General features: G+C 49.2%; 1 protein-coding gene across 1 annotated transcript in view; it reads right to left on the bottom strand.

The window, feature by feature from the left end:
* Positions 1-16,845, bottom strand: part of SIPA1L3 (signal induced proliferation associated 1 like 3) — a 132,494-nt gene extending 115,649 nt beyond the window's left edge. The window contains exons 1-2 of the mRNA XM_007955499.2: positions 15,342-16,845; positions 8,125-8,255 (exon numbers count right to left, since the gene is read on the bottom strand). Coding sequence (XP_007953690.1) covers positions 8,125-8,255; positions 15,342-16,845 — 1,635 coding nt within the window. The remainder of the gene's footprint in view (positions 1-8,124; positions 8,256-15,341) is intronic.
* Between the last annotated feature and the right edge of the window lie 1,696 nt (positions 16,846-18,541).

Here is an 18,541-nt window from a genome sequence, read left to right as displayed (position 1 = left end):
GCATGGTTTCTGTCGAGAAATCCGAGCTTAGTCTTATTGGTTGCCCCTTGTAGGTAACTTTTCATTTTTTCTGTGTTGCTCTCATGATTCTTTTTTTGTCTTTGGTTATCCCTTCAATGTTTTTAAACCAGTAAATATAACCCACAAATAGAAAAATACACAAAACCCGTATGTACAGCTAAAGGAATGACTGCAGAACGAACACTTGGGTAGTCGCCATCCAGGTCAAGAAATCTATTTCCAGCCCCAGGAGCTCCTCACAGCCCGTGCCTGCTTCCCAAAGTGAACCCTGCCTGACTCCCAACACGAGAATCTATCTCTGCCTGGGCTGGAGCTTCACGGAGTTTGTTGTCTTCTCTATCTGGCTCCCTTGTCTCCATGCTGCATAGATGGGATTCAGCCACGCTGTTGCCACAAGCTGATGTCTTCCCCAGTGGATTTGGTCTACTCTTACCACTGCTGCCTGCTGGGACCACGTCCAGGGCCTGACAACCGTGGACAGTGGTGCTGTAAACATTTATAGAAGCACTTCATGGTTGCATAAACACACACTAGTTTTTGAGGGGTGGTTTATACCTGGGAGAGAAACCTGGCTGAGTCATCAGCCATGCTAATCTTCACTTTTATTGAACTGCCAGTTTTCCAAGTGGTTGTACCTATGTATACCTGCTAGCCCTGTCTGAGAGCCTGTGGCTTCACGTCCTTGCCAACACAAGCTCATGCTTTTACCCACAATGTGCCACTGGTGACCAAGTTGTGCCATGTCCTGTGCTAGGCATAGCAGGTCCAACACAACACTGTGCGGTGAGGGTCTGAGGCACAATCAGGAAAAAAATCCTCCACTGGCGGGACCTGTTAGAGGCACCAAAAGTACACTTCGGGCTACGGTTTAAAGACTAAAGGAGGGTTGGTATTAACTGAAAAAACATGCTCACCCTTGGTCAACAGACATAGGAGGAGAAAAATAACATGTCATGACTTCACCTCTGAGAACATTCCTCACCAAATAGGACCTGGCATGAGACATGCGTGGAAGGAATGGAATGAGCTCAAGGCTGGGAGTTCCCAGTTCTGGCTCCGGTAATCAGTAAACAAATCTCTCTGATCACAAGCAGGGGAGTCTTGCAATGATCACGAAAAGCAATGAGGTAGGATGCTTTGCCCTGCCAATCTGGGTAGCCCTGGGGTTGTGGGTTTCAATTAAAGGCACTAACACGCAGGATCACTGTCCTCATATCCTACTGACTCTGTCTCACAAGTACCCTCTGTTGAGATCAAGAGACTAGAAATTGTCATTCTTTCCTCTACACTGGAGACAGGTGGCCTATAGTCCTATTTTGTCTCTAATACTTTGACAAGGACCTGCTACTTGAAAAACTCCCAGACGTTCCTTCTCCACTGGGAATGATAAGCAAGACACTGGCAGGTCACAGTGTTTGGCTATTATCACCTTCTACCCTGGCCCTTCCATCTGGATTATGGCAGCTGCCTCCTGACTGGTCTTGGGCTCCTGCCACCACCCTGCTCTGCCCATTCTTCATGAAGCAGCAGGAGTCCAGTTACATTTCTCCTCTGCTCAGAACCCTCTAATGACTTCCCACCTCACTCCAAATAAAATCTAAACATCTTACCTCAACTGGCCAGGCCCTGGATGATCAAACACTCAGTGACATCTAGCATCATCTTGTTGATGGTAACAAAGCAAGTAAGACACGAGAGGGCCTCAGTGCCAGTAAGAAAGGAGGCTCCCATCTGCATAGGTCATTGCCATTCACCCCCCCAATCACACACATTTTCTTCCCTGTGCTCAGTTACGGGTATACCCTTTAATAACCTTTCCAGGGAGGTCACCTGGGAGGGTGCCTAGGCTCAAATCCCAGCTCCACCCCTGTGTGACCTTGGGCAAGTTGCTTCATTTCCCCATGCCTATCCCATCAGCACCTGCAAAATGAGACTACTAAGAATGCCTACCTCAAAAAGTGGTAAGGATTCAATCAGATAATGCACCCCTGACAATCAGCATTCAGTGGGCTCCCAACAAATTAGTCACTATTATGTGCAAATGTACACACACAAGCCACACGTGCTGTTAAAGATAATTAAAATTTTAACCCTTAAATAGGAAGCTATGGTTTGCTCTTCCCCCTATTTCACATAGATTGTTTTCATCAAGCTGTGTTGTGTTATGGATTGAATCATGCTCTCAAAAAGATCTGTTCAAGCCCTAACCTAACCCCTGACACCTGTGAGTATGTCCTTGTTTGGAAACAGGGTCTTTGAAGATGTTATCAATTCACATGAGGCCATACTGGAGGAGACTGGGTCCTTGCAACAGAGAAGAGACACAGAGACACACAGGGAAGAACACCATCTAGCAATGGAGCTGTTACAGCTGCAAGCCAACAAACACCTGGGGCTACCAGGGGCTGGGAGGGACAAGAAAGACTCTTCCCCTGGTGCCTTCAAAGAGAATGTGGCCCTGCCAACACCCTGAATCTGGACTCTTAGCCTCTGGCACTGAGACCCTAAATTCCTGTTGTATAAGCCACCTACTCTGAGGCATTTTGTTGTGACAGCCCTAGGAAACAAATGCAGATATCTATTATCTCCAACCATCCATCCACTCACTCATCCATCCATACATCTACCCACCCATCTACTCACTCATCCATCTATCTACTCACTCACCCATCCATCCATCCATCTACCCATCCACTCACTCATCTACTCATCCATCCATCCACTCATCCAGTCAGTCATCCATCCATCCACCCATCCACTCACTCACCCATCCATCCATCCATCCATCCATCCACCCACCCACCCTTCTTACATACACTCAGGTGTAACTACTGAACACAAATGGGGTCTCACTAGATGCATGATTACTTCCCTTTTTCCACTTAATAAACCAAACATTCCAATCTGTTGCCGTCATAGAGTTGACTCTGATTTATGGTGATCCCAAGATTCCCTTTTCATAATTAATGTATTGTTTAAATTAACAATGAGCAGCTGGTACTTTTTAAATGAAAAAGAAAAACTGATTTTAAAAAAATTCCAAACTTCTAACCCTAACAAAACTAAACCTGCCAAAAACTCATGTTTGCTGGGCCAAAGGGGACCCACTGGGCCTGCTGAGGCCAGACAGCCCCTGTCTGGCTGGGTTCCCTGTCTCCTGGGTGAGACAGTGCCAGCAAGCGACCCAGGAGAGGGCAGCCCTGGCCTGGAGCTCATCCTGTCCAGGCCCTGGGGTGGGGGCAGGGCTGACGTTTTAGCCATGTGGTGCCGAAGCCCAGCTCCAGTCTGTTCCCGCCTCGGGTGGGAAGCTAAGCACTGCCAACACTCATCGCCCATCTGTCGGGAGATGGAAGCCCTCTCACGACTGTCTGCTTGGTGGATGAGGGTGGCCATCTGGGGCAGTCCAGCCAGCCGGCTTGGAAGGTGTTTGGGTCCTTGCTCTGGCCCCTACTCCAGAAATGGCTTGCTCTGCCAAGCTGAGGCACGTACATGTGGACAGAAGGACAGAGCACTGTCCATGCTCCCCAGCATGGCCCTCTGACCTTGGAACAAATGGTATCAGAAGCTATTTTACAGATGAAGACATTGAGGTCACAGATAAAGCCATCTGCTCCCAGCCACAAGGTGAGTGGGTGGCAGAGTTGGACCCAAATCAAGGGCTGTCTGTCTGCAGCATCCAGAATTCAAACTCAAACTGACAGGCAGTGTGGCCTAGTGGGCTTGGAAGCGAAGATGCCTGGGTCCACATGCCGGCTCTGCCACCGTGGAACCCTCTCTGGGCCTCAATGTCCTCATCTATAGAATGAGGATAATAATGGGACCCACCTCATGGGATTGTTGTGAGAATTCAGTGGGTCAGTGTACATGAAACACTTAGACCTTGTGTGGCAGGACTATGCTATTACTATTCTGCTGTTGTTAGTATTATTGGGCTATGATCCGCTGCTCCTCATCTACAATGGGAAGGGCTTTAGGAAGGACAGAAGCAAATCTTGCTGGCCACTGTCCTCTCTTCAGCTCTGGACAACAGGGGGTCCCTCAGGCCTGAGTACCCTGCAGATAGGACAGCTCTGCACAAGGTTAGGCCCAGGGCTGAGTCTGTGTGAGAGGGCAGAGAAAAGCCTGGTTGCATGAGCCTCAGGGTCCCTGGGGCCTTGCTGCCTTGGGGGAACCCAATTCACGAGGGTGCAGAGGAGCTGTTCCAAGGCTGTTATTGGGCTCTCCCCAAACACCAGGCCCAGCACCGCTGGTTTTCTGTGTACAACCTCACCGAGCACACACCACTGCCTTGTGAGACTAGGATTCCCAATGGGGAAAATGAGGCTGTAAGAGGGGAAGCCATGTGTCCAAGGTTTCATGGCTGTTCAGTGGCCCAACTAGGACATATGTCAGGTCTCCAATGTGGCAGGCATGGTCCTGCCCCAGGACATTTGCATTGGCTTTCTCCTGCTTAGAATACATTGCTTGCTTCCCCACCTTTAGGCAAATTGTCACCTTCTCAGTGATACCTCCCTTAGCCATCCTGTCTAAAAATCTCATTGCCCCCGTCCCTCCCCACTTCTTATCTCTCTTCCCTGCTTCATTTTTCACATCATTATCATGTACCACGGGAGCTCTGGTAGCATAGTGGCTAAGTCACTTGCCTGCTAACCAGAAGGCTGACGGTTCAAACCCACCAGCCACTCCTCGGAAGGAAGGTTGGGCAATCCTACTTCCGTAGTGATACTGACTTGGAAACCCAAGGAGGGGTCGCTATGAGTCGGGGTCGACTCCACGGCAAACAACAACAACATCATCATCGTGTACCACATTGTAGAATTTACTAATTTATCTCCCTCCCAAGAATGCACTCTCATGAGCATCCTGGCTGCCTTATTCACCTGTCTCCTCTGTGCCTAGCTGAGAGAACCTCTGTGTAGTAGAAGTGGCTCAGACTTGTGGGTATGAGCCTTGAGGGCCCCTGTGCCCAGCCTGGGGTGGACCAGAGTCCCCAGGAGCTAGCTTTGTGGGTGCTAGGGGGGCAAAGAGGGCAGGAGCCGGCATGGGCCATGAAAGGTACCAAGGCAGTTTCAAACTTACTGAACAGGAACCATGATGAAGAAATTATATCCTCCCAGCATCTCTACACCAAGTCTCATTACTCTCAGTGTGCACATGCAATTTATTTCACATATATTTTCATTTTATAAAACGCTGGCACTAAGCTGAATTCATAGCTCATGGATGGGTCCAGCCTATAGTCTGAACTGAGTCATTCTAACCCCAGAGGCAGCAGAGGTAGTGGCTCAGAGCACAGGTTGATACAGGCCCTGTTACTTGTTGGATGGTGCTCTGGGCAAGTCACTTAGACCTGTTTTGTTATCTGTGAGGATGACAGTGCCTTCATCATAGAATTGTTGTTGTTCTTGTTATGTGCCATCGAGTCGGACCCGACTCATAGCGACCCCTCCTTGGGCTTCCAAAGCAGTATCACTACAGAAGTAGATTGCCCCATCTTCCTTCCGAGGAGTGTCTGGTGGGTTTGAACCGCCAGCCTTCTGGTTAGCAGTCAAGTGCCTTAGGCACTACGCTACCAGAGCTCCCATAGAACTGTTAGGAGATTTAAGTGAGTTAATATATATAAAGGGCAGAGAACAACACCAGCACATAGTAAGTGCTGAGAAAATTCGTAATAGTAACTGTAATCCATATTTATCAATATACAATCATTTCCTTTCATCCAGCAGTTTCCCCTTATGTCATATGGTCCGATGCAGTGTGAACCGTCACTTCACATTCTGCCCTGGTACTCATCTGGCCAGACAGGTGAGGAGGGGGCAGAGGGGACTGGGGAGACAGAGAAGGCTGCTGACCACCTGTGACTGGGACGCGTGGTTCTGGGCTGCTTCCTCTCAGCTGCCACAAAGCCTTTGTGTCATCTCATTTGCCACAGCAGGCAGGTCGTCATCAGACAGGGATTGGGGTGTATCTGCTAGCCTGGATGAAGTCCAGGGCTCGGCTGGCCCCAAACCTGAGGTCCCTGACGGTGGCAGCATGCTGGGTTTCCCAGTCTGGGCAAAGGCCAGCCCACAGGGATGGGGGCAGCACGTGGCTGAGGGATTCCTGTCAGGGGCACTGCCTAGCCACACCTCCATCTCTCTGACGAGGTCTTCCTGACTCGGGTCTTTTGGATGTCTATCATTTTTACTCAGCCAGCTCCTTTCTTTCTTTTTTTCTTTACACTTTATTTTGTTGTTGAGAATACTACACACAGTAAAACATACACCAATCCATCAGTCTGTGCACAATTCAGTGACACCGATGAATTCTTCCAGTTGTGCAACGTTCTCACCCTCTGCTGCGTTCTTCCTCCCTCATGAACATAACTCATCTCCCCTAAGGCTCTTATTTAATGTGATCCCATACAGATAGGTCTAAAAGAGTACCATGCCCAAAGCAGACCTTTTCACTACTTAGCTAAACTATTCCAAAAAAAAAAAAAACAAACTCACTGCCACCGAGTGGGTTCCGACTCATAGTGACCCCTCCTTGGTTTCTGAGGTGGTATCACTAAAGAAGTAGATTGCCCAACCTTCCTTCCAAAGAGTGGCTGGCGGCTTTGAACTGCCAGCCTTCCGGTTAGCAGTCAAATGCCTTAGGGACTACGCCACCAGAGCTCCTAACTAAACTATTACTCAGCTTTAAGAAGACTTCAGGGGATATTTTTGGTTTAACAGCTCCTTTCTTTTTTCTGAGGAGCTGCCCTGCTGCCTCCTCCACTCCAGGAGGTTCTGCCAGCACTGTCAATCACCTGCTCTGCTCTGTCTGATCCCTGGACTCAAGTGGAGCCTGTCCTAGACCTACTGTCTGCTTTATCAGCCCTGATCCCAGTGACTGGCTCAGGGGTGGGCCTTTGATCCCTGGAGATTTAGCAGAGGAGAGTATAAAGATGTAGGATCAGAAGGTACAAAGACTGAGAAGGCTTGGGCAGCCAGGGGCCTTCTCTTCATGACATGGAGAGAGCTCCTTGATGGCTGGAGAGAGCAACATTCCCAATGGAAAAAGAAGCAGAGCCACGTGCGTAAGAAAATAGAGAGGTCTGGTAACATTTGAGACCTTGGCTCCAGTCATGCCTGAAGGTATTTATAGTCACATGAACCATGAAACCAAGTCAGTCAAAAGTCCCTTTCTGCCACTTACAACTTACAGTCCTAATGGAGCAAGGCTGCCCCCAAGGGTTATACCGTAGAAGAGGCCGTGGCTCCAAACCATTATTCAAAAAACTCACTGCCATCAAGTCAATTTAAACTCATAGCAACCCCCATTGGGTTTCCGAGGCAGTAAACCTTTACAGAAGTAGATTGCCCAGTCTTCCTTCCGCAGAGTGGCTGGTCAACCTTCTTAGCCGTCAGATGCCTTAGGTACTGTGACCACAGCTGACATTCGATCCTGGGAAGACCTTTGACCAGGCCAGGCCAATGAGATTCTCCACTGAGAATGGAAAGGGACAGGTTGGGAATGTGCTCATCAGAGCAGCACCAACAGCACAGCCTGCAGTGGAGACTCCCCATCTCTACCTGGCCTGATGCTCACGAGAGCTCTGGTGCTGCAGTACCTAAGGCACCTGACCGCTAACCAGAAGGCTGGCGGTTCAAACCCACCAGCTGCTTCTTGGAAGATTAGGCAATCTACTTCCATAGAGATACAGCCTTGGAAACCCAACGAGGAGGACTTGCTATGGCCTCAGTAACCCAATGAGGACTGAGCCTCATGGCCTTAATCCTTTTCCTTCTGTAGGACACTCATTATACTGAAATAACCCCCTACAGCTCCTTTCCTTCTTGCAAATAAGACCTTTGGGGCTCTGCAGTCAGGTACTCTGGATTTAAATCCTGGATCTGGCCACTTACTCACTGTGGGATCCCATACAAACTGCTCAGTCGCTGAGTCTGTTTCCTCTTCTGTAAAATGGATAGACTAACAGGAGCCCTCTCTCTTGGGGTTGCTGGGAGGATCCCACAAAATGAAGCAGGGAAAGTGCTTGCCCACAGAAGCCGGCCCAGTAAAGGGGCTGACAGGTGGGTGAGGCTTTGTTTGCGGAACAGCGACAGTGACGGGACCTACCTCGCGGGTACGGAAGATGATCCTGTACTGGTACTGAGGCCCATGGTCCTTGTGGTCTTCTAGCTTCTCCCGTTTGATGCTCACGGCCACCGGTCCCAGCTTCTCGTCCACGCCAAAGTAATTGGCATGTTCTAAGAGGGAAGAGCAGGATCAGAACCAGCTGCCTGTGAGAAATGGGTCATGTCCCACAGATGGGGCAGGCTCTCCCTCACCCTGTAAACCTCACCTCTGCTCATGGCCAGTCAACAGAGAGACTGGAGGTGAAAGCTGGGCTCCACCTGCCTTACTGGGCTACTTCACCAAGTCACAGAACCAGGGCTTCTAAACGTTTTTTTTTTTTTTTAAATGCAGATCAGCATATTTGGGGTGGAAAGGCAAATTCTCAGCAGAGAGTTGAATCAAAATGAACTGGTTCACAGTCCAGTTTTAATGGACAATCTGATTCTCACTGTATTCTTTTCATGTACGTATTTCCAAACGTGAATTGAAAAGAGCATGTTCACTGCTGGTTTGGTGCAAAATTACACACACACACACACACACACACACACATGAACATGTATGTGTATGCGTGTGCATAAATCATGAAGCTTAACCAGGTTATTCAAATCGTCTACATTTCTGCTACTGAGATCTGACAATTTCTAAGCGAGATCCTGTTAACTTCTCCCCCTATTACTGTGGACTTTTCTATTTCTCCCTACAGCTGTATCAGTTTTCAATTTATACACCCCTAAACCTGGTTGCTAAGGAGCTCTGGTGGCAAAGTGCCTATGGCACTTGACTGCTAACCAGAACGCTGGTGGCTCAAACCCACCAGCCACCCTACAGAAGGGTGATGGGGCAATCTACTTCCGTAAAGACTTATTGTCTTGGAAACAGGGGGTCACCATGAGTTGAAATTGACTTGATGGCAGTGAGTGTGAGTTTGGTTTAAACCAGGTTGCAAGATACGGAGGTTCACAACTCCTAGAGCTTCTTGGTGAATTTTAAAAATCAATATAAAATGGCCCTGTCACATCCTCTAAGAAGGGCCTTTTGTTTTGAAATGCATTTTGTGTGATACAGATGCTGCTTCACCTGCTTCTCAGTTTGTGACTGTCTGGGACCTTTCTTCATCACTTTCTTTTCATCTTGCTTTTAGGCCTATAATGAGCTACACTCATCTCCACTTCTCACATGAGGACCAGAGTTTGAGGGGTGGTATGTGTCACATAGCTAATAAGCTATGGAATGACACCCCAAACCCAGCACTGTCTAACCCCAAAGTTGGAGCTCCAGAGATTGCCTGTGGGGGAACTCAGCTGACACTTCCCACAGTTAACCAAGTTTTTACAGACTAATCACTGTAAGCCTGGTAACTGCCTGCCTTCCCTGTTCCTTTTAAAGAGAAACCCTCTAATCGTGGGGGGAAAGGGGCTGCATGCAGCTAAAACCGTCCATTCACCAGCCTGTCTTGCCGGTAGGAGTGGCCAGTGGGTGTGAGCGTTAGCAACTGGATGGGGTGTCTGGAAAAGTTCTTTAGAGGGTGCTCACTTGAGTGGGAAGTCTGCTTTTTTGCCCTTAAAAAAACCAAACCAAACTCATTGCTGTCAAGTTGATTCTGACTGATAACAACCCTATTGGACAAATAACTGTCCCATGTGGTTTCCAAGGTGGTGATCTTTACGGAAGCAGATCGCCACACCTTTCTCCTGCGGATCAACTGGCGGGTTCCAACTGCCGACCTTTTGGTTAGCAGCTGAGTGCTTAACCACTGAGCCAGAAGATCTCTTCTTTTGTCCTCACCTCTTCCGTTTTTTTCTCTGCCTGGAAACAAGGAAGTGATGGCTGGAGCTCCAGCAGCCTCTTGAACCAGGAGACTATCCTGAGGGCTAACAAGCCTTGCATCAAGGCTGCTATCCACAGATCCGAAGGACCATCCAGACTAGCCCTGCCCAGCTTGCTGACTTCTGGACTTTCACATGAGAGAAATGACCACTTACTTTGCTGAAGCCTGCTACCAGCGGTTGTTAATTCTGAACTGTAATAGCTGCCAGCATTTAAAAATTAGGAAAATCTACATAAAAATTTGAATTTCAAGAGAATCTTGGAAAAGCTGTACACAACAACAAATGCACGAGCAACAGAAAACAAAAAAACTTGGACCTCATAAAAGTTAAATACTTACGTTCATTAAAAGACTATCAAAGGAATAGATAGACAACGCACAGGCTGGGACAATGTCTCTGGGAAGGATATAACCCAGTAAGGGTCTAACACCTGAAATACACAGAAAACCTCTACAACTTAACAACAAAAAGACTACCCAACCAAAAACTGGGCAAAGGACATGAACAGACACTTCACCAAAGAGGATAGTCACATGGTCAACAGACACATGAAGAGATGATCACCATCATCAGCCGTCAGAGAAATGCAAATCAAAACCACAATGAGATACTGCTTCCCTTTCACTGGGGTGGGGTGGGGGGACCCAAAACCAAAAACAGCAAGTGTTGGAGGGATGTGGAGAAATTGGAACCATCACCAACTGCCAGTGGGAATGAAAAATGGTACAGCCAATGTGGAAAACAGGCATGTGCTTCTTCAAAACAAACTAGAGGTGGAACTGTTTGTTAGATGACCCAGTAGTTCCTCTCCTACATATATACCCTGGGGACCCAACAGAAGTGATACTAACAGACTATTCATAACACCAAAAGGACAGAAGCAACCTACGTTCCCATTAATGGATGAATGGATAAATCGTGGTACATATATACAATGGACTACTACTCAGTGATAAAGAAAAATGAGTTCCCAAAATATCTTACAATGTGGAAGAACCTGGAGGACATTATGTTGAGCGACATAAGTCAATTACAAAGAAAAAAAAGACTGTTCTCACTTTTATAAAATGATATGAACAGGTAAATATGCAAAAACTAATATTCATCAGCGATTAGTGTTCATTAGGGACTGGGTGGGCTAAGAGGAGGATTCCCTCTCTAGTTAGCAGACACCTGTGACTTTGACGATGGGCAAGGTAACACTGGTGAGGGTAAAATGTACACAGCTTGATGAGGGTAAACAAGAAGGAAGGATCTTTTGGTAACTGCTATGGTACTGCCTCAGAAACCCAAGGAGGGGTCGCTATGAGTTGGGTCTGACTGGATGGCACATAACAACAACAACAACATGGCATATATAAATTTGCAACAAAACCCAAAAATACACATGTTGTTTGGTTACCTAGTGCTGCTCTGAAAGGAACAGACCACAAATTGGATGGCTTGAACAAACAGGAGTTTATTGCCTTATGGTCTGGAGGCTTTAACTCTGAGTTCAGAGTGCCAGGCACTAGGGGATGGGTGAAAGCCCCTCAACCTTGGGCTTCAGCTCTGTCTCCTGTTCCCAGCCCACTGAAGCTGGAGGCTTTTCTACTACTGGCTGCTGAGGCTGACAAGCCCAAGGTCAATAAGTAAAAAGGCACAGTCCCAATGTTACCAAACGATATGGCAGGCCATTGACTAAAGTCTATTAAAAGTCTCAGGATCAGCAGAGCACGGCAGTGTGCTGAACAACGACATGGCTATATACAGGGTTCAAGCATGCTAGAGACCGCCCTCAAAGTTGCTTCTTACATACTGGAAGCAGCTCACATCCCTAAAGCAGCTACTCAGCTGCTCCAGTAGCTTCTGCTATGGAGTTAACTACCAATCTAACCAAGACATCCAGCTGCCCAGCCACAATGACACATGACCTTAACTCCCACAATATGTGTAGGTATATATATGTATGTGTGCAAATACAGGCATACCTTGGAAATATTATGGGTTCAACAAAGTGAATGTTACAATAAAGCAAGTCACACAAATTTCTTAGTTTCCCAGTTGCGGGGATTGGACAGGTTGTTAATAATACGCATAAGGTGCATGGCACCCTTGTGGTGGTGAGACCATGGGAATAAGGTATATGGAACCCTAATGTGGGGACTAGTCAGTTTTGTCATTCTACTAGGCTTAAAATGAGCCTTGCCAGAGGTGGAAAGCAGTATTCACTGTCATCAAGAGAGAAGAGCCAGGAGTAGATCACGCCCTTGGGCCCAGGACCTGTGCACTGAACCTCCTTGGCAGAGAGACGGTGGCAGCAGAGGCAGCAGAACCAAGAGACTGGCATGAGATGGAGGGGTGGGCTCCTTGACCATGGAGCGAGAAAGCTGAGCGCCTTCAAGGAAGGGGCTTGCTGGAGGAGTAGGTGCCTTGTTGGGTGCCCAAGGCAAAGCTACAAGAGCTTGTTACACTGGCCTGAGAGCAGGACAGAGGCCAAGGCCAGAGAGAAGCATTCCTGAGGCACAGCTGAGAAGCTGTCCTGACTGAAGAACTGTATCCCGAGTTGTTTTCTGATCCTGAATTGTAACCTGCTATTTCCCTAATAAACCTCATAACTGTGAATATTGTGTGTGAGTTCCGCGTGGCTGCTGTAACAAGTTATCGAATGCAGCAGAGAAGTAGAGAGTGCTGTGGGAGGGACAGTTGGTGTCAGAACTGGCAAAAAGGTGGGAAGGCAGTGGCATGGCTGACCCCCATCTCACAGGAATCAGCCTTGGACTGTTTGTGTTCATCTTGATTCTCTCCCCCTCATGAGGCTAGAGGAGGTCAGGTGTCTCCATTATGCCCTTTTTGTACTAGTGTATATAAAAGTTATATCCACACTACACTGTAGTCTATTAAGTATACAACAGTATTGCAAAAAAGTTTGAAATACTGTGAGAATGAACCAAAATGTGACAGAGACACAAAGTAAGCACATGTTACTGGAAAAATGCTGACAGACTTGCATTGGCAGGGTTGCTACAAACCTTCAGTTTGTACAAAATGCAATTGTCTGCAAAGCTCAATAAAGTGAAACACAATGGGATATGCCTGCATGTGTATATAGTTATGTGTGTGTGTGCGTGTGTGTGTATATATATGTAGATGCATATATATTCATACATATGATAAAGCACATAGGGCATTATGGATACTTCTTAGACATATCCAAGTCCCAGTGAGACTGGTTTTCTGAGTCTGAAGGCTTACAGTCTCATGGGACAACTAAGTCAACTGGTAGAACACAGTTAGTTCATCAAGTTATGTTCTCCATCCTGGAGAGTTTGGTGAGTAGTGACTGGGGTGAGAAGCTTGGAAGTGGACATCTAAGATGCACCTATTGGTCCTACTTGTCCAAAGCAAAAGAGAAAGGAGGAAACCAAAGACTCAAAGAAGAAACTAGTCTACATGAACCAACCACCCTGAGGCCAGATCTACACGAACCACGGTCCCAACCACCCTGAGACTGGATCTACACGAACTATGGTCCCAACCACCCTGAGACCGGATCTACACGAACCACGGTCCCAACCACCCTGAGGCTGGATCTACACGAACCACGGTCCCAACCACCCTGAGGCCAGATCTAACACGAACCAGGCTCTCAACACCCTGAGGCCGGAAGAACAAGATGGTACCCAGCTACCACCACTGACTGGTCTGATCAGGACCATAAAAGATGGACCCTGACAGAATGGAAGAAAAATGTAGAAGAGAATGTCAAATTCTTTTACTGGACCAGTTGAGACTGGAGGACTCCCTTAGACTATTGCCCTAAGATACTCTTTTAAACCTTGAATTGAAACTAGTTCCCGAGTTTGCCTTTTAACTAAATAGCAGACTGGCTCATAAAATAAAATGTATCACCTGTGAGTACTGTGCTCCTTTAAAAAATCACCTGTATGAGACCAAACAGCCAACAATTACATTAAAACAAAGATGAGAATGTAAGGGGCAGGGAAACTAGATTAATGAAAACAGAACCACCAGAACAGAATAATGAAAATGTTCACACATGTGAAGAATGTAACCAATGTAACTGAACAATATGTGTAGAAATTACTGAATGGGAACCTAAACTATCATGAAACCTCCACCAGAAACTATAAAAAATACGGGAAAAGCTGGCAACACCGAGTTTCTTGATATTTCCTGCATGGCACAGTCAGCGGGAGCTAGGCAGGGGCTGGGGGCTATTTCACTCCCATCTGTTTCCTGCCCAGCCCTGGTGTCTGTGGTCTCTGCCTTGTCCTGCCTCCTGGGTCTGCCCCACCAGTACCAGAGAACCTAATGATATACAAAGCCCATCCTTCCCTGGCTTTAACACCAGCCAAACACCAACAGGTCCACCTTCAGAATATATCCAGAACCTGCCTGCTTCTTCCCCATTCCTGCCCAACCTAGTTTTGTCCAGCTGTCTCCTGCCCAGAGCCTGGCAGCAGCCTCCTACATGGTCTCCCTTCCCCAGTCTGCTCTGTGTGTGCAGTGGAGGGAGGTGTGGACACTGGGTCAGATCAGCACCCTCCTCTGCTTAGAGCTCTCCAGTGGCTCCACCTCACTCGTAGTAAAAGTGAAAGTTCTCCCTGTGGCCCAGGAGCTGCCCTGTCACCCCACCTCAGCTCCTCGTCTCGTCACTCTGTCCTGGTCACACTAGCCTCCTTTCAGGGCCCCCAGGGCTCCAGGACTTCTGCATCTGCTCTGTCCCTCATGTCCTTCAGCTCAGTACTCTTGTGGCACCTTCACGGGAGCCCTCCCTGGCCACTCCCAGTAGGAAAGTGCAGCCCGTCTATCCCAATCCTTCTTTCCTCTTCCCTGCTTGACTTTTCCCCATAGCACTGATCAGCCTCTGACACTTGATGTATTTCACATATTTATCTTGTTTTATTATCTGTCCTACTCCACTAAGACATAAGCTCTAGGAAGACAGGAATTTTTGTTTTAACCTGGTCACTGCTATATCCCTAGGCTCTAGAAAGGGCCTGGCACATAGTTGTTTCAAACACATATTTGCTGAACGTGTATCTATGGAGCTCTGGTGGCGTAGTGCCTGAGGCATCTGACTGCTAACCAGAAGGTTGGCGGTTCAAACCCACCAGTCACTCCTCGGAAGGAAGGTTGGGCCATCTACTTCCATGGAGATACCACCTCAGAAACCCAAGGAGGGGTCGCTATGAGTCGGATTGACTCGACGGCAGTAAGTTTGGTTTGGTCTTTTGTCTCCTGTATGGAACGCTGGCCATGCACTAAGGGCTAAGTACGTGGTGTGGATGGGCTCACTGAAGCCTCATGGCCCTGCTGTGAGGGGGAGCAGCGGGGCTCTCAGGGACAGCGCTGCGGCCTTGCCTCCCCCCGCACCATCACCTTTGCCCACAAAGTAGTCCTGGTAGTAGCGGGCGCCTAGGTCCACGTGCTCGATGCTGTACTGCCGTGGGCGGCTCTGGGTTCTCTGCTGCTCCTTCGGCACCTCCAGCACCGAGATGCTGGCGTTGGTGCGGTAGGCGCTCAGGGCGGGCTCCGCCAGCCGGCTCTCGCCGCTGCCTGGGGAGCCCAGGGAGGCCCGGGAGAAGCTCACGTTGCGCTCACACTCGCCGCCAATCTCGTTGCGGAAGTGTGGGCAGCTCAGCAGCAGGTCATTGCTGTTGTCGTCCCCAAGGTCCTGCTCCAGGTTCTCTTTGCAGTTCAAGTCCTCTGTGCTGGTGAAGGCTGGGTCCAGGCCCCCAAGGCTGTGGGCCCGTGATGCTGTGAGGGATGCCATGGCTGAGGCAGCAGAGGCGCCGGTGGTGGTGTTCCGCCGCTGGGCCACAGACACCCTGTTGGCGGCTGCCTCGTTCAGGTCAAACAGCATGCTCTGCACGTCAAAATGGGCAAAGCTTTTCTGGCAGACCCACGGCCTGCTGGCCTCCGGGGGACTCCGACCTTCCTCGGCCTCCCCTGGCGACCGCCCCGCATCGGTCTCCAGCTTACTGCTCCTCAGCTTCCGGAAGATGGACGAGTCCACGGTGTCCCCACCACCGAGGCCCCGCACAGGTTTCTTCCGGGACTTCTCCTTCAAGGGCTGCAGTGGTAGGAGACTGTCCTTGGGGGTCTGCCCATTTCGGGGGTCCCCCTTGGTGCCGCTGCTGTTACTCCCTGAAAGGTGCAGGCCAGAGTCAACCCGAAGGAGCTCAGTGAGGTCCTGGGAGCCCCGGGGCTCGGGCTGCTCGTTGCGGAACTCATTGAGGATGTCAAAGAAGCTCTGCTCAGGCACGCCCTGCACATCGATGGAGGACGTGCTCCCGTACTCACGGAACAGGGGCAGGGCCCCTGTGTGCCGAGCCCCCCGTGGCTCCCCTGGGTCCTCGACGTCACACTCACTGAGGGTGATCTCACTGTTGCTGCGGTGTCGTAGCGGGAGGAAGGCCCTGCCAGGGGACCGGGGCCACCCGTCCTGAAATTCCACATCTTTGGATCGCCTCCTGGAGAGTCGGTGGAAGGCTCTGGACCCCGCGGAAGCTGGGGTGCTGGTGGGGGGCTGTCCGTTCTGTATGCTCCTCATGGAATGGGCTACCTTCGCAGCCTTCGTGCCGTCTGTGTCCTGGGACGGGCTTGGGTTGTTCTGCTCTCTCAGAGCCTCTCGCTTGGGGGGCCAGTCGGCCACCCTGGCACGCACTCCCATCTTGGGCACTGCAGGGGTGGTGGGGCTGGGGCGAGTGGGAGCAGCGGCTGGGCTCTCACCAACAGGCTGGGGCACGCTGCCATTCTGGACCCAGAATCCCATGGGAGCATAGTCCCCTGTGTGTGGCCCGGGAAGGACATCGGCCCCCCTGGCCCCACAGCTGGCTGCCAGGTCCACGCCATCATTGGGAATGGGCCGATAGGTGGTCATAGTCCACAGGCACTGGAGTGCTACTGGCCGCCGTGAGTTGTGGTGTAACTCTATAGGGTCCCCCAGCCCTCAGCCATTGTTCAGGGCTGCCAGTCCCAGGATGAAGGATGATGGCCCCTGAGACTTGTTGGGAAGGTTGAGAGTCTGTGGAGGGCAGTTCTCCACCATCGCTGTGGACCACCGAGCCAGGACAACCTCAGGAGGCGGGCACTGTCCCGGGGGCTCCAGACTGAGGGCTCAGTATGGCACAGCAAGCAGCAGGCCTGGTCGTGGGCTGGCAGGCTGCAGGGGTGTCTTCCCGGCCATGCTGCAAAGGGGAAGAGAAGGACAACATCAGATGCTATGGCCATGCCACTTGTTCCCAAAGAATACGAAACAGAACTATTCTGAGTAGTTTGTGATTTAAAATTTTTTTTTTTTTTTTACATTATGGAAATTTCAAACGTACTCGAAAGTACAAGGAACAGCTGTGATAAACCCTCCAGGTACCCATTACCAGCTTCCGTGACCACTGTCTGCTAATCTTCTCTGTACCTAAACGGAAAAAATACAAACAAAACAACAAAAACCCCCAAACTCACTGCCATTGGGTCGATTCTGACTTAGAGACCCACATTGGGTTTATGAGCTGGTAAATCTTTACAGAAGTAGCTTGCTCTATCTTACTTCCATAGAGCAGGTGGTGAGTTTGAACCACCAACCTTTTGGTTAGTAGTCAAATGCCTTAGGCATTGTGCCACCAGAGCTCCTTTTTATCTACCCACAACTATTAAAAAAATCAAGGTAAAATGGACACAATATGAAATTCAATACTCTGAAGTATAATTTGGTGATTTTTAGTATATTCACAAGGTGTGTGACCATCACCAATCATCCAGTTCTACAACATTTCCATCACTCCCCTTAAAAAAACCCCATACCTGTCAGGAGTCACCCCCGTTCCCCACTCCTTACATTTTTTTTTTTTTTTTTTTTTGCCAGAATATTTTAAAGTAAATCCCAGACCTCAACTCATTTCACCTTTAAACATTTTACCTTGTTAAATCTAACAGGTAAGGTCTTAAAACAAACATGACACTATGACACCTAAATTAGCACGAATTCTCTAATGTCATCTAATGCTCATGTGGGGGCCCTGGTGGCGTAGTGCTTAAGCCATCTGACTGCTAACCGGAAGGCTGGCGGTTCAAACCCACCAGCCACTCCTCAGAAGGATGGTTGGGCAATCTACTTCCAAAGTGATACTGCCTTGGAAACCCAAGGAGGGTCACTGTGAGTCAGATCTGACTTGATGGCAGTGAGTTTGGTTCTTCTGTTTCTGGAATGCTCATCTGCACTCAAACTCCCCCACTGCTTCACAGGTGTCTCTTTACAGCTGGCTTCCTCAAACCAGGATCCAAACAAGACTCACGCTCTGCTCTACCAGATGTACTTCTTGAGTCTCTTCTCGGTAACAGGCCCTCTTCCCTCTCATTTGATGCCATTTACTTGAAGGAACCAGGTCCCTTCTCTTGCGGAGCTTCCCACTGTCTGGAACTGGCCACCTATACCCTGTGATGTCACTTAATGTCTTCTCCTGTCCCCTGTAATTTCCCATGGCTGCGTGCAGAGGCTGGTCTCTTGTCCAGTCTCTGAAGGCAGCCCAACCAGCTGCACCCCACCCCCACCCAAAGGAAGTGAAACTGATGTATGAGAA

Source organism: Orycteropus afer, unplaced genomic scaffold (genome assembly GCF_000298275.1).
Source record: "Orycteropus afer afer isolate SDZICR_OR568_19922 unplaced genomic scaffold, OryAfe1.0 scaffold00507, whole genome shotgun sequence".
In the NCBI taxonomy this organism is placed as follows: domain Eukaryota; kingdom Metazoa; phylum Chordata; class Mammalia; order Tubulidentata; family Orycteropodidae; genus Orycteropus; species Orycteropus afer.
The sequence above is the reverse complement of the archived record's forward strand: the minus strand, read 5'-3'. Positions and strand labels throughout refer to the sequence as shown.